General features: G+C 49.2%; 1 protein-coding gene across 3 annotated transcripts in view; it reads right to left on the reverse strand.

The window, feature by feature from the left end:
• Positions 1 to 532: 532 nt before the first annotated feature.
• Positions 533 to 16,697, reverse strand: part of NCS1 (neuronal calcium sensor 1) — a 64,509-nt gene continuing 48,344 nt past the window's right edge. For 2 of the 3 annotated variants that reach the window (XM_034929292.4, XM_003822370.6), the window contains exons 5-8: positions 14,458 to 14,546; positions 14,036 to 14,113; positions 10,632 to 10,747; positions 4,140 to 4,172 (exon numbers count right to left, since the gene is read on the reverse strand). In XM_034929292.4, coding sequence (XP_034785183.1) covers positions 10,649 to 10,747; positions 14,036 to 14,113; positions 14,458 to 14,546 — 266 coding nt within the window. In that variant the 3' untranslated portion in view covers positions 4,140 to 4,172; positions 10,632 to 10,648. Of the gene's footprint in view, positions 4,173 to 10,631; positions 10,748 to 14,035; positions 14,114 to 14,457; positions 14,547 to 16,697 lie in introns of all 3 variants that reach the window. The other variant, XM_063594141.1, reaches the window with a different exon arrangement.

Consider the following 16,697-nt stretch of genomic DNA (forward strand, 5'->3'; position numbering starts at 1 on the left):
CAGACAGGACGGCACCCCAAAAAGAGACTCAAAGGGGGCTGGGGAGGCAAGCAGGAAAGGAAATAACCACAACCAGAAGACATTGCCTTTTGTTTGTTTGTTTGTTTTTGCAAGCATTACACCAATTTCTCCCCCAAGTGGCAGGCTCCGGGTGGGAGGCAGCAGCAGTCCAAACCGCTACCCTTGGGCACCGGCCTCCACTTCTGTGAGGGGCTTTGATGATGACACTCACATTTGGGTCTCACCAGGCCCCTGCGAGGCAGGCCCAGCAGAGACTCTTACTCCCATCCAAGGGATGGGGAAATTGAGACCCAATGAGCAGAATTGACTTGCGCAAAGTCCTGAAGGAAGCCAGCCACCGAGTCAGGCTGGGAGTGAGGTGGGCCTCCCTGGGGCCGGGGCCCACTGCAGGAACAGGGACAACAGGGAATGTGCAGACTGGGGAGGGCGACTCGGGGCTACCCCATCCTGGAGAAGGGGCAGAGCCTGAGCCTGGATGCTAAGATGCCAAGACAGAAGATGGGACCAGCTGTTTATTCAACAAAAGCCTTTTATTCATTCAAAAATTAACCATTGGGTTTATTCCGCAGATATTTAAAAAAAAAAAAAAAAGAGGGGGGCAAGGCTTCCCATCACAGTGCCCTTAAATTAATTCACTTGCTATCCAGGGATGGCCTAGCAGAGGGGTGTCTGGGAAACGCTGCCAGAAATGTGGTGGCCCAGGGCCCTGAGGACTCACAGCCCCCTCCTCGCCTCCCCGCTCCAGCCTCCCTCCGGACCACCCGTCCGGTGGGGTTGCAGCCCCCAGGTGCGTTGGCGGCTTACCACCACCAGGGGGCGCGCCGCGCTTCCTTAGCATTTAAAATTAAATGCTGAAACCGCGCTGGGAACAGGGTGACTTTCCGCCTGGCGGGTGGGCAATGGAGGTTTTTTCCAGAGACAGCCTGCCTCTCCAGGAAGGGATCCCAGGCATCCCGACCTCCCCACCAACCCCCTCCGAAAAGACACAAAGTTCCTGAAACCCCAGGTGCACTTGTCTAGGAAACGGGCTGTCAAACTGAAAAGCATTTCAGGGGAAGAGATGTCAGGACAGAGGGTGACACGTACGCTTGCCTTGATGTTATTTTAAACGTGGCCTGCTTAGATCATGGAAAATCGGAACATTCTCCTAAGTCACCATCAACACAAAGTGAGGAGCAGACGCTACGAGGAAGAGGACAGGCCGTGGCCGACTGGCCGCCTGGGGCTGGTGCCTGCCCTGGCCCCAGTGCGAGGCTCTGCAGAGGGACTATGGGCGTGCCCTCTGCATCAGAGCATCTGAAGCGAGCCGCATTGGGTGGCAAACGCCGCTGTGGAGAGGCACACGGGCTGCTCAGGAGGCACCTGGCTCGGGATTCTGCCGCATCACTGCAGCCAGAGGCCTGGGGAGAGGAGGGGGCAGAGATCGGTCCCTGCCAGGCAAACTCTAGTGAAAATGGCCAGTGTCCAGCACCCCGCCAGGGCCGGGAAGGGCGGCCCTTCCGGCAGCTCTGGGCTGGCTCGGGATGTGGGCCCACCGGCATGCTGGGCTGCAGTCCGCAAGGATACTGTTTGCTAAGGCCAGAAGCCACACCTGTGGCTTCAAACCAAAAGGCCAAAGGGCAGGACGATGGAGGAAGGCCGGACACACCGAAGGGGTCCACATGCTTAAGCCCAGACACCCTCAGCCACAGGTCAGGTTGTACAACAGTGTCAGTCCCATTGGACCAGAGAGGCAAATCGAGCCTCAGGCAGAGGCCAAAGAAAAGTAATTTGACCTAGGAAAGACCTCCCTCATCCTCTCAGCCCCAAGTCACCATGTTCGTTCCCTGCCCCAGACCCCAGGTCAGAGCCCAGCTGAGAAACTTCAGCTGTTGGTGCTGAGTCCCAGGTAGCCCGGGCCAGCAGCTGAGCAGGGAGCCGACTGGCAGGGGGCTCAAAGAATCCGCCCTTCAAAGTGGCCTGTGAAGGTGGAACCACTGACCCCATCCCTGCAGGATGTTGGTGGGGGAGGGGGGGTTACCGTGGGGCCAGCGTGCAGTCCTAGGGGGCTGCCAATGAATGCCTCAGGGGGGACGCTGGGGTTGGCTGAATGCTCCAGCCAAGGGGAACAGCCATGCAGCCCCACACGGCAACGTCACTACGGCGGAGGCCTTCCTCGGGCTGGAGGCCTGCTTGCTGAGGGTGGGAACCGAGGACCAAAGTGTCCCCTCTAAAACATGGGCTGACAGGCTGTTGACTCTGCAAAGCAGCAGCAAGAATTCTAGACCCAGGCCTGGCCCTGACAGTCTGGGAAGCGGCTTCTCACCTCAAGCCTTCCCTGTGCAAGGACTCCTTCTGGGTCCCAAAGAGCGCTCAAGGGTCTGGGGGGAACCAGGAAATGCTGCGGGAAGGGACAAGGTGTGCCACATGACACATTCATCTGCTGGAACTGACCCCACACACCAGCAGCCACGCAATAGGGGCTGTGCTGTGACTCAGACAGTCCCTCGGGCTGCTGGGGTCAAGCAGACTTAACCACAGCATCACCAGCCACAGGAAACTGAACACCAGCCCTAGAATGACATGATGTCGGCATGGAAAAGGGCCTTCAAGACCAACCAGCCCGGGCCTCCTCGCTCTGCAGATGGGGCAACTGAGACCCAGAGAGGGCAGGAGGCTGCCCACAATCAAAGAGCAAGGGCCGGACCCTGGGCTCCTACCTCTGGTCCAGGGTGGCCTCGCATTCCTGGTGATGGTCCTGGGGCCGCACCTGCCTCAGTGGCAGGCACAGCTGGAAGCCTCCGTGAAGACATGTGGGCCGCAGCCCCAGGTGTAGGGACTATATTGATGGGATTGCCTGGAACTCTTCTCTCCTTCCCTCCCTCCCAGCCTTTGAGCCAAGAGAAGGCCAGGGAAGGACACCATGCAGTTTACTGGAAAAAGCAGATAGGAAGGAGGGAAGGCAGAGCGGGAGAGAGTCATGAACTATCTTGAAATCCCCTCCCCAGCCCAAGGAGGCGGGGGTCCCCTTGATTTCTGCTAACTTACTTCAAAGACCACCTCTCCTGACTCTGCCTGGGTACCCAATGCCCCTTCTTCTAGCTCCCAGCCTTAGGCGCCCTGTTTTCCATGCTGCGGCAAACACCAAAGCAAGAGTTGAGAAACCTAAAGATGTCCCCTGTTCATCCTCGGAAAAAATGTTACGGACCCAGAGGAGAACAAGGATGCGGGGACAGAGGCAGCAGGGAAAAGGGGTTTGGCAGGAGGCATTCGGGCTGGAGGGAACAGTGCATTAGCCATTTAGGAATTTCCACCTCTCGCCTCTCCAAAAATCAAGCACAGTATCTGAAAAAAAAAAAATTTTTTTTTGGCTTCTTGGCCGCTGCAGGCCACCATCCTCCCAAGTCGGCGTGGGCAGGTGGGTCAGGGCGTGCACATGTAAACGGTGGGCCCGCAGCCCTGGGAGCTGAGGACACACCAGGCAGCAGCAACAGTTAACAACCAATAAATTAAAGATATCAATTATATATGTATATAAAAAAAAAACCTCACTTTCCCCACAAAAAGCACAATACTGTTATCACAAAAAGAAATCATCATCCTCATAATTAATCATCCTAGCCACGCAGGTGGTTTTGCTGCCAAAAGATGGGACGACAAATAACGCTGACCAGGCAGAACCCCTAGACACCCTCGGCCCACCCACAGCCTCTCTGGCTGCCGAAGGACGAGGGACGAGGGCAAGGCAGAGTTCTCTGAGGTCCCCAGGCCTTCACCCCATCTGTCAGTCTGTGTCTTCTAGGACAGAAGGTAGTTGTTTTTTTTTTCTTTTAAAACGTCTGTTCAAAATAAAAAACAAAAGCACACGCGCAAGAGAGCGGGAGGAACGGAGGCTGCCTGCAAGGCAGCCAAGTCCTTGGTTTATGCAGAGGGCTGTAGCCTTTTCCGTTTCGTGTTGTCGTTTTCCGGACAAGCAGAGGTTGCTGGCAATTGGAGCCGGTGGCTTCAGGCGGGGGATGGGTGCAGGACAGGGGAGAGGAGAGCCGGGGCCTCCCGGGTCAAGGGCAGCCGGCTGTGTGTGGATGCGGAAGAAGGCTGGGTGGACGCACGGGGTTGGTGTCAGGGCTGAGGTGGCCTCATGGCACAGAAGGAGGTGAGTGGTTCCCAGGCATCTGGAAGACACAAGGAGGCAAGATGGGTTAAGATCCAGCCACAGCGGATAGGGGTTAAGGTCTGGCCACGGAGGATAGGCACAGAGAGCTGGCAGGAAGGTCGATAGACGGCAAGCTGGCATTCTATGTCAGAAGTCCTAAAAATGTGCATAACCTCTGAGGCACCCTTTGGGTTTTTTGTTTGTTTTTTGTTTGGTTTTTTTTTGAGTTGGAGTCTTGCTCTGTCACCTGGGCTGCAGTGCAGTGGCATAATCTCGGGTCACTGCAACCTCCACCTCGTGGGTTCAAGCGATTCTCCTGCCTTAGCCTCCCAAGTAGCTGGGATTACAGGTGCCCACCACCACGCCTGGCTAATTTTTTTTTGTATTTTTTAGTAGAGACAGGGTTTCACCATCTTGGCCAGGCTGGTCTCGAACTCCTGACCTCATGATAGACCCGCCTCGGCCTCCCAAAGTGCTGAGATTACAGGCGTGAGCCACCGTGCCCAGCCTATATTTATCCTTAATAAATAAATGTTTACCACTGCACCATCTGTAACAGCAGAAAACAGAAAACAAAAATGGAAGCAGAGAAAACAATCTAAGTGTCCAGTATCAGACGAGTGGTGGGATACATTAGGACACACCCACAGGATAAAACAGTTTACAAACCATTAAAAACAACACATAGAACAGTCGATAAACACATGAAAAGATGCCCAACATCCCTAGTCATTAGGGAAACACACATCAAAGCCACAGGGAGGGCCAGGAGCGGTGGGTCAAACCTGTAAATCTAGCACTTTGGGAGGCCAAGGCAGGAGGATCGCTTGAGGCCAGGAGTTCAAGACCAGCTTGGCCAACACAGTGAAACCCGGTCTCTACCAAAAATACAAAAATTAGCCGGACGTGGCTGCGCACACCTATAATTCCAGCTGCTTGGGAGGCTCAGACAGGAGAATGACTTGAACCTGGGAGGCAGAGATTGCAGTGAGCCGAGATTGCATCACTGCACTCCAGCCTGGGAGACAGAGTGGGACCCTGTCTCAAAAAACAAAAACCACAACAACAACAAAAAACCACAGTGAGGCAACCACTTCATACCCACTAGGATGGCTACCTTTTTTTTTTTTCATGGAAAATAACAAGCGTTGGCAAGGATGTGGGAAACCGGAACCTCTGTCCTTTGCTGGTGGGAATGCAAAATGCTGTCACTAGTTTGGAGATCAGTTTGGTGGTTCCTCAAAAAGTTAAACATAGAGTTAACCATATGACCCAGCAACTCCACTCCTAGGTATATACCCAAAGAACCAAAAATCCATACTCAGGCCAGGTCAGGTGGCTCACGTCTGTAATCCCAACCCTTTAGGAAGCCAAGGTACGCAGATCACCTGAGTTCAAGAGTTCGAGACTAGCCTGGCCAACATGGTGAAACCCCATCTCTACTAAAAATACAAAAATTAGCTGGGTGTGGTGGTGTGTGCCTGTAATCCCAGCTACTCAGGAGACTGAGGCAGGAGAATCGCTTGAATCCAGGAGGCAGAGGTTGCAGTGAGCCAAGATCACGCCATTGCACTCCAGCCTGGGCAAAAAGAGTGAGACTCCACCTCAAAAAAATAAATACATAAAAAATAAACAAAATTAAAAAGTTTTTTTTTTTTTGAGATAAAATCTCACTTTATCACCCAGGCTGTAATGCAGTGGTGCAATCTCAGCTTACTGCAGCCTCAACCTCCCTGGTTCAAGCAATCCTCCTGCCTCAGCACCCCTAAGTAGGTGGGACTACAGGCACCCGCCACCACACCCAGCTAATTTTTGTATTTTTGGTAGAGACAGGGTTTCACCATGTTGCCCAGGCTGGTCTTGAACTCTTTGGCTCAAGTGATCCACACACCTTGACCTCCCAAAGTGCTGGGATTACAGGCGTCAGCCACTGCTCATGGTCTAAATAAATTTAAGAGACCTATCAACCTATTACAATGGGTAGACTTTATTCTGATTCTGATTTCAGTAAACAAAGTTAAAAAAAAAAGGGTAAGATAACAGGAAACTAGAATAGCAACTAGAGATCAGAGGATATTAAGGAATTATTGATTGCTTTTGCTTTATGAATTTTTCAAAGAATCTTTATCTTTTAGAAATACATTTTGAAATGGATTAAGTATGATGATGTCTTGAATTTGCTTCAAAATCACAAGAGTGGGGGTGGGAGGGGGAGGGCACAGATGGTACAAGATTGGCAGGGAACTGGGGATTCGGAAGCTGAGTGATGAGTACAAAACATTACACCTTTTTTTTTTTTTTTTTTTTTTAAAGAGACAGAGTCTTACACTGTCACCTAGGCAGGAGTGTAGTGGTACAATCCTAGTTCACTGTAGCCTTTAACTCCTGGGCTCAAGGGATCCTCCTGCCTCAGCTTCCTGAGCAGCTGGGACTACAGGCATGTGCCACCACACCTGGCTAATTTTTGTATTTTTTGTAGAGACAGAGTCTCTCTATGTTGCCTAGGCTGGACTCAAACTTCTGGCCTAAAGCAGTTCTCCCACTTCGGCCTCCCAAAGCACTGGGATGATAGGTGTGAGTGACCACACGTGCCCACCCAGCATTACACTATTCTCTCTGCCACTGTGTATGAATGTTTCCATAACAGATAATTTGTTTTGTTTTGTTTTTCAGACAGAGTCTCACTTTGTCACCCAGGCTGGAGTGCAGTGGAGTGATTTTGGCTCACTGCAACCTCCGCCTCCCAGGTTCAAGCGATTCTCCTGCCTCGGCCTCCCAAATAGCTGGGATTACAGGTGCCCGCCACCACACCTGGCTGATTTTTGTATTTTTTGTAGAGACGGGGTTTCACCATGTTGCCCAGGCTGGTCTTGAACTCCTAACCTCAAGTGATCCACTTGCCTCAGCCTCCCAAAGTGCTGGGGTTACAGGCAGGAGCCACTGCGCCTGGCCCATAATAGATAACTTTTTAATCCCTTCCCCAAATTCCCAACAACCTGAGTGTCCAACACTGTGGAACTGGTTAAATTATGGCCCAGCCATGTGATGGAGCATTATGCAGCTATGAAAAATGATGGCTCAACATTTAATGATGTGGAAAATAAGCCTCATCTCAGTTTCTGAATAAGTCAATGACTTACATCACTGCAAGTGATCTAGGAATTATGAGCTATCAGGAACCTGAGCAGGCAAATAAATCATTAAAATGATAGAACACAAATTGGATATAATTACTACCGCGTAGGCACAAGGAACAGCCCTATAGAAGAAAGAAGGCCATTTCCCAGCAGAGCTAATAGAAAGGGGGATCATATCATGCGAGGGCTCTTGTCACTTTGACAAGCTTGTCATGGAAATAATATGACATGGTGATTTGCAAAAGAGGACTGTGAAAAATTAGACAACGGATCAGCATTCACCATGGGACATGTCAAGGTACACGTCAAACATTTCTATGATGGAAATATTGGCCAGGCGCGATGGCCCACACCTGTAATCCCAGCACTTTGAGAGGCCAAGGCGGGTGGATCACAAGGTCAGGAGTTCGAGACCAGCCTGTCCAACATGCTGAAACCCCATCTCTACTAAAAGTACAAAAATTAGCCGGGCGTGGTGGCAAGCACCTGTAATCCCAGCTACTTGGGAGGCTGAGGCATGAGAATTGTCTGAACCCAGGAGACAGAGGTTGCAGTGAGCTAAGATCACGCCACTGCACTCCAGCCTGGGAGACTCCATCTTGGAAAAAAAAAAAAGAAATATTAATAACAGTGATAGTTCCTTTATAAATTGGTTTTAATTATATATTTCTGTGTGACTCAGTTTACTGAGTGTTAAGTTTTGTAAGTGTTCAATTCTTTTAAAATCACTCTGGACACTAAAATGTTCACTGTGATTATATCTGAGTCATACATAAGGGGTTTTTTTTAAAATAAACTTTTTAATTGAGGTTTTCTCATTAAACATATTTTCAATGTCTCTTCAATGAAAAAGGATTTCTTGTGAAAAATAATAATAATAATAACAGACGCTTCAAAACAGTGTAGGCCTGGCCAGGCATGGTGGCTCACGCCTGCAGTTCCAGCACTTTGGGAGGCTGAGGTGGGTGGATCACCTGAGGTCAGGAGTTCGAGACCAGCCTAGCCAAGATGGTGAAACCCCATCTTTACTCAAAATAGAAAAATTAGCCAGGCGCCATGGTGGCAGGTGCCTATAGTCCCAGCTACTCGGGAAGCTGAGGCAGGAGAATTGTTTGAACCCAGGAGGCAGAGGCTGCAGTGAGCCGAGATCATGTCACTGCACTCCAGCCTAGGTGATGGAGTGAGACCCTGTCTCAAAAAAAAAAAAAGAAAGAAAGAAACAAAAAAACAGTGTAGACCTCCTAAACAAAATGCCAACAAATCAAATTTTATGATACATTAAAAAATAACACATCACAGCAAAGTGGAGTTTATTCTAAGAATGCATGGTGACTTAGCATTCAAAAACCAATCCATGGCTGGGTGCAGTGGCTCACACCTGTAATCTCAGCACTTTGGGAGGCCGAGGTAGGAGGATCACTTGAGGTCAAGAGTTCGAGACCAGCCTGGGCAACATAGACTCTATCTCTACACTACAGAAAACAAAACAAAACAAAACAAAAAAAAAAACACTTTTTTTAAAAATTAGCCAGATATGGTGGCAAATGTCTGTAGTCCCAGCTACTTGGAAAGCTGAGGGCTGAGGTGGGAGGCTTGTCTGAGTCTGGGAGGTTGAGGCTGCAGTGAGCCATGACCTGGTGGCTGGGTAACAGAGTGAGACCCAGTCGCAGAAAAAAAAAAGAAAGAAAAAAAAGTGATGGATATCACCTCCAAGATTATGCTATAAAAAGACAGTGGCTTTCATCCTGGCTCTCTTTCTCTCCTTCTCTCTTGGAAAGCTCTGAGGGAAGCCGGCAGCCATATTGTGAGGCAGCCCTGTGCAGGTGTCTACATGGCAAGGGAACAAGGCTGCCAAACCACATGAGTGAGCTTGGAAGCAGGTCATCACCAGCCAAACCTTCAGATGAGACCACAGCCCTGGCCAATGGCTGACAAGTATCCCAATTTTCCCAGGACTGAGAAGTTTCCTAGAACATGGAACTTGCACTGCTAAATCCAGGATAGACCCGGGCAAACCCTATTGACAGCTGAACTGCATACTCCTGAGAGTCCTTGAGCCAGAGGCACCCAGCTTAACTGTGCCAAATTCCTAATGTTTGTTCTTAAGCTGCTGTTTGTGGTAATGTAATATGTAGCAATGGATAACTAACCTAGCACATCACAAATGAGCACATTAAAATGGGTGATACACTTATAACAAGGCATTCAACGTCACTGCTTATCAGAGAAATGCAAAGTAAACTTAGAACAAGTTATTACTCCATACTCACAAAAATGGCTAAAATTTGAAAAGACAGAAAATACCCAGTGTTGGCAAGGATGTGGAGCAACTGGAACTCTCATACACTACTAGTGGGACCACAAAACAGCACAACCACTTTGGAAACTGTTTTCTAGTAACTACCAAAGCTAAATATTACACACATCCTATGTCCCAGCAATTCTACCCTTACATATATACCAACAGCAGGCATCCACTGGTTCACCAGGACGTGGACAAGAACGCTGATCTCTGGACAAGACCTTGGACGTTATTCACACCCACTCCCCGCAGACTACATCGAACACTCCACAAAGAAGAGGCAGGAAAAAAGGGGAGAAGGGAGGAGAGGAGAAGGAAAGAAGGGAGACAGCTCTCTACCAGCAACAGGGGCCTCTGCCAGGCGTGCTATCATTCTGTGACAGCTAGGAGCTTAGTTAGGTCTTCGACCGGCTGCTCAGAGAGGGGATAAGAAATTGCTCTCCCAGGCCCCTGGCCCTGGTTGGCAACTGATTTTCAAAGTGTCTTCCACCCAGGACAATTCTTTTCTTTTTTTTCTTTTTGAGATGGAGTCTCACTCTGTTACCCAGGCTGGAGTGCAGTGGCGCGATCTCGGCTCACTTCAATCTCCACCTCCTGGGTTCAAGCGGTTCTCCTGCGTCAGCCTCCCAAGTAGCTGAGACTAGGTGCGCACCACCACGACAGCCTGATTTTTGTATTTTTAGTAGAGATGGGGTTTCACCATGTTGGTCAGGCTGGTCTTGAACTCCTGACCTGGTGATCCGCCTGCTTCAGCTTCCCAAAGTGCTGGGATTACAAGCGTGAGCCACTGCGCCCAGAAAAATTCTGTTCAAGCAAACTCGCAGGCTGATCTGGTTCTATAAAAATGATCAAAACAGAGGAGCTCTGACCAATTTGAAGGCCCCCCTTCCAGCCTCCTCCTCCCAGCTATGTCCCTGCTAGGCTGACCCCAACACCCCCAGAGACCCAGGTAATTACCTGCCAACCCTAGGTGTCCTGCTGCTGGGTTTTCACCCCTGACCCATCCCAGACCCACCCCAGGCCCCGAGTCTGCACTCACCCAGCTCCAGCCCAGGACTATACCAGCCCGTCGTAGAGGGACAGCGCCTGCACAATGGACGGGTCTGCCTTGGACCCCTCCTGGAACTCCTGCAGGGTCAGCTTCCCGTCGGCATTCTGTGAGCAGAGAGAGGCGGCTGAGGGTGCAGGGCCTCCCAGGAGAGGGCTCTAGACAAGCCCAGCCCAGGGCTGGTCCCAAGAGCCCTTCCAAGGTTAGACCAGGAGGGAGGCAACGTGGCTCAGGGCCTACAAGCAGCCAGCACCAGACAGACCTTGGCACTCATGGCAGCGTGGCCTTGGGCCGTGGCCCACCTCTCTGGGCACGTTTCTTCACCTGGGGATGGAGGGTAATTACCTGGCTTTCTCCAGGCACTCGGGTGACACCTGGCTTTCTCCAGGCACTCGGGTGACAGCTCTGTGCTTGACCAACTGGAAGCGCCCTGTAACTCCACACGTGTCATGGTTAATGCTATTAATCCCCATCAATGTGAGTAACTGACAAGGCTGAGAGCCTCGTGCAGTTCTCTGGGGTCACTCTTGGAAGGGCATTTAAACTGCTCCTGGAGCAGCCCACACTGGACCCTGGGAGACCCGGCAGGGGGCTGGACATGGCTCAGAAAGAGGAATTTTAGTGGGTCTCTTGGGGAGGGGATGTTTGGGCCAGAATCCCTTCCCCAGAGCATCTCTCAAGGAAGCCGGTGGACCACAAGGAAAAGGCCACGGAGAGCACCTACTCGATCTCGGGTATCCAGAGGGTAAGTGCCGAAAACAGTGCCGAGGAGCACACCCGAGCCATGCTCAGGGATCACTCGCTGCATACATGACATACGCCAAGCTCGGCGCGACCCTCAGTGCATGGAACCCTCACGGCCAAGCCAAGAGGAGGGTGCTGCTCTCATCCCCATTTTACCAGTGAGGAAGCTGAGGCTCCGTCACCTACCCAGGCCCCAGGGCTGGGAAACGGGGAAGTCAGATTCACACCCCAGTCAGTGTGACTACAGGGTCTGTGCTGTTTCCCAAAATGACGGAAGTGCAGACAGGGGGACAGTAAGGAATGTGCGGCCTTGACCTTAAGCCACGTGGACGCACACCACGAGAAACTTATTATTCCGTGCTCCACACTCTGTCGATAAATCTTTTGATCATTACCAAGACGCCAGCTGGGTCTGAGGCCAGCACGTCTCTACCGCTCCTCTAACATGGGCTAATCTCCCTTTTTTAATTAAGAAAGTACAGGCCTCAGGTCAAAGCTTTTAGGGCAAACAGCTGTCTCCAGCCAGAATCTAATAAGCAGCCCTGCGTTACAGGAATTTCTATGATTGACTGATCGATTGATTGATTGAGACAGGGTCTCACTCTGTCACCCAGGCTGGAGTGCAATGGCACCATCACGGCTCACAGCAGACTTGGTTTCTCAGGCTCCAGCCATCCTCCCACTTCAGCCTCCCGAGTAGCTGGGACCACAGGTGCACACCACCACACCCGGCTAATTTTTGTATTTTTTGTAGAGACGGGGTTTCATCACGTTGCCCAGGCTGGTCTCAAACTCCTGAGCTCAAGTGATCCACTCGCCTTGGCCTCCCAAAGTGCTGGGATGACAGGTGTGAGCCACCGCACCTGACCATTTTATGTTATTTTGCTGAAGGCACGTAACACCTGGATTTCCCTAACGTCATTATTTGAAATTTACATTTAAGTTATTTTAGTTTTAAGTAAGCTTGATTTAATTTAAAGAAGGATTCCTTATTTTTTTGGAGTCCCTTTTTTTAGGCTTTTATTTTAGGCTCAAGGATACATGTGCAGGTTTGTTATATAGGTAAATCCCATGTTGTGGGGGTTTGCTGTACAGACTATTTTGTCACTCAGGTGATAAGCATAGTATCTGATAATAGGTGGGTTTTGATCCTCACCCTCCTCTTACCCTCCTCTCACCCTCCTCTCACCCTCCACCCTCAAGTAGGCTCCAGTGTCTATGGTTCCTTTTTTTTTTTTTTCTTTTGAGACAGTCTCACTCTTATTGCCCAGGCTGGAGTGCAGTGGTGTGATCTCGGCTCACTGCAACCTCTGCCTCCCAGGTTCAAGCAATTCTCCTTCCTCAGCCTCCCGAGTAGCTGGGATTACAGGCATGTGCCATCATGACTGGCTAATTTTTTTTTTTTTTTTTTTGAGACTGTGTCTCACTCTGTTGCCCAGGCTGGAGTGCAATGGCGCGATCTCCACTCACTGCAACTGCTGCCTCCCGGATTTTTTTTTTTTTTTTAGTAGAGAAAGGGATTCACCATGTTGGCCAGGCTGGTCTCGAACTCCTGACCTCAGGTGATTCACCCGCCTCGGCCTCCCAAAATGCTGGGATTACAGGTGTGAGCCACCACACCTGGCTTTGGTTCCCTTTAAAGAAGGGTTTCTTGGCCAGGCACGGTGGCTCACGCCTGTAATCCCAGCACTTTGGGAGGCCGAGGCGGGTGGATCACGAAGTCAGGAGATCGACACCATCCTGGCTAACACGGTGAAATCCCATCTCTACTAAAAATACAAAAAATTAGCCAGGTGTGGTGGCATGCGCCTGTAGTCCCAGCTACTCGGGAGGCTGAGGCAGGAGAGTTGCGTGAACCCAGGAGGCAGAGCTTGCAGTGAGCCGAGATCGCGCCCGCCACTGCACTCCAGCCTGGGCGACAGGGCAAAGACTCTGTCTCAAAAAAAAAAGAGAAGGGTTTCTTAACCTTGGGCCTGTGGATAGAAGTCAGCAGGTCTATGAACTTGGGGGAAAAAAAAATCAGCCTTTTTTTACTAACCTCTAACTGAAATGTAGCGTTTCCTTTGATGGAAACCTAGGTGACGGTCCCCAACAGGACCTGCAGTACCTGTGATCTGTCGACAGTAGGGATCACAGGTATTTTCATAACACACCCCAGTTGCTGCAGATATTACAGCTCGCAATTTCGGGGGCTGCTGGACCCACCACTACATCTTAGTGAATGCGTTAAGAAAGCAGCTCACAGAACGCTACATCACAGATTCTTTTTTAAAAATACTCTGACAGCTGTTTTCTAAAATAATCAGCTTCCTTTTTGATCTTACGGATTTTATTTTACGCGCTTAAAGCCATTATGCTGAGAAGTCTGTAGGCTTCTCCAGAATGCCAAAGGGGTCCATGGCAAACAAAAAAAAAAGGCTAAGGACTTTGGTTGATTAAAGAAAACATGCTGAGCAAACTGACTTAAGACTCTGGACACTGGATGGGGCTAGCTGCTGAGCAGGGATAGGACACCGTGCCGCCTGCCGTGAGCCATGGAGGAGGTTGGCAGCAAAGCCAGGCCCAGGCTCCAGGGACTCCAATTCCTGCCCCCGACACCTTGCCTCCCTGGTCCAGGACCAGCCCCGCCCCCCCCCCCCCCCCCGCCTCACCTTATCCATCATGGCAAAGATCCGGTCCACCCTCTTCTCGGGAGTGTTCTCCTCCTCTGGGAGCTCCACGGTATTCCCCTGCAGGGACGGACAAGGCGGGGGTGGGCCCTGGCACTCTGGGCTTTGGGCTCTTGGCCACGCATTTGCCCCCCAAGACCTGGCAGTTTCCAGATGAGGGCCGCCCCCCTCTTCTTTCCCCTCCCCATCCCTGCCATTGTGCCCTGGAATATCCCACACCCCAGCCCCACTATCTACCAGCTTGTGCCTGCCTGCCCAGGCAGAGATGTACAGAACGGCTCAGCCAGTGACCCCTGCTTCCACCCTGGGCAGGAGCATGGCTGCACAAGTGCTCTCTCTCTGTCTCTCAGTCACTGGCTTTGCCCCTCCTGCCACCCCTAACCACACGAGACCCGGCTTCTCACCACCATCTGGTAAATGGCATCCACAATGTCCAGCATCTCATTCCTGGTGATGTAGCCATCATTGTCCAAGTCGTAGAGCTTGAAGGCCCCTGTAAGCAAGCAGCACTGCTGAGTGATCCTGGGCTGGGGCAGTGGGGAGGGGTCTTCAACTCGCCCCTCCTCTCTGCACCCCAACATGAAGTCAGCGACCGGATGGCCCATTCCTCATCAGGTCAACTAATATTTACATCAGGATAGACAGGGACAGACACACACACACACACACCATTGCAACTAGGGTTAAAAAAAATAAGGCTGGGCATGGTGGCTCACACCTGTAATCCCAGGACTTTGGGAGGCTGAGGTGAGCAGACTGCTTGAGCCCAGGAGTTCGAGACCAGCCTGGACAACATGGCAAAACCCCGTCTCTACAAAAATACAAAAATTAGCCAGGCCTGGTGGCGGTGCCTGTAGTTCCAGCTACTTGGGAGGTTGAGGTGGGAGGATGGTTTGAGCCCAGGAGGCGAAGTTTGCAATAAGCCGAGATCAAGCCACTGCACTCCAGCCTGGGTGACAGAGCAAGTCTCTCTCCCTCTCTCTCTCTCTCTATACATATATATATACACACACACACACACACACATATATATGTATATATATTTATATATACACAATTTATATTTATGTATATATATTTATATATACACAATTTATATTTATGTATATATATTTATATTTACACAATTTATATTTATGTATATATTTATATATACACAATTTATATTTATGTATATATATTTATATATACACAATTTATATTTATGTATATATATTTATATATACACAATTCATATTATGGATATATATTTATATATACACAATTCATATTATGGATATATATTTATATATACACAATTCATATTATGGATATATATTTATATATACACAATTCATATTATGGATATATATTTATATATACACAATTCATATTATGGATATATATTTATATATACACAATTCATATTATGGATATATATTTATATATACACAATTCATATTATGGATATATATTTATATATACACAATTCATATTATGGATATATATTTATATATACACAATTTATATTATGGATATATATTTATATATACATAATTTATATTATGGATATATATTTATATATACATAATTTATATTATGGATATATATTTATATATACATAATTTATATTATGGATATATATTTATATATACATAATTTATATTATGGATATATATTTATATATACATAATTTATATTTATATGTATATATGTATACATACATAATTTATATTTATGTGTATATATATATTTATTTATTTATAAATTAAAAATAACAGGGCCAGGCACAGTGACTCACCCCTATAATCCCAGCACTTTGGGAGGCCGAGGCGGGCAGATCACCTGAGGTCAGGAGTTGGAGAACAGCCTGGCCAACATGATGAAACCCCTGCTCTACTAAAAATACAAAAATTAGCCAGGTGTGGTGGCGGGCGCCTGTAGTTCCAGCTACTTGGGAGGAGGTGAGAGGATGGCTTGAGCCCAGGAGGCAAAGGTTGCAATAAGCCAAGACTGAACTACTGCACTCTAGCCTGGGTGACAGAGCAAGACTCTCTCTTTCTCTCTCTCTCTATATATATATAATATTTTATATATATATAAAATATTATATATATATTAAAAATAACAGGGCCAGGCACGGTGGCTCACACCTGTAATTCCAGCACTTTGGAAGGCCAAGGTGGGTGGATCATCTGAGGTCAGGAGTTCGAGACCAGCCTGGCCAACATGGCGAAACCCCATTTCTACTAAAAATACAAAATTAGCTGGGCATGGTGGCACATGCCTGTAATCCCAGCTACTTGGGAGGCTGAAGCAGGAGAATTGCTTGAACCCAGGAGGCAGAGATTGTAGTGGGCCGAGATTGTGCCACTACACTCCAGCCTGAGCAACAGAGCGAGACTCTGTCTATAAATAAATAAACAAATAAAATAAAGGGATGGGGCATTGGGCTGCCAGGGCCGAGGTCTCAGTGGCTGGAGCTGAGTGCATGGGAGAGCCCGGGGCCTGGGATGTTACCCAGAGGAGCACCCCTCTCCTTCCCCCAACTCCAGCCCCTACCTCCTCCCCACAGTCCACTCTGCTCCCACAATTATGGTGTGGCCTGCTACAGTCAACATTAGAAAATAAAATAGTGCATTGAGAGGAGGAGCTTTTACATAAA

Source organism: Pan paniscus, chromosome 11 (assembly GCF_029289425.2).
Source record: "Pan paniscus chromosome 11, NHGRI_mPanPan1-v2.0_pri, whole genome shotgun sequence".
Taxonomy (NCBI): domain Eukaryota; kingdom Metazoa; phylum Chordata; class Mammalia; order Primates; family Hominidae; genus Pan; species Pan paniscus.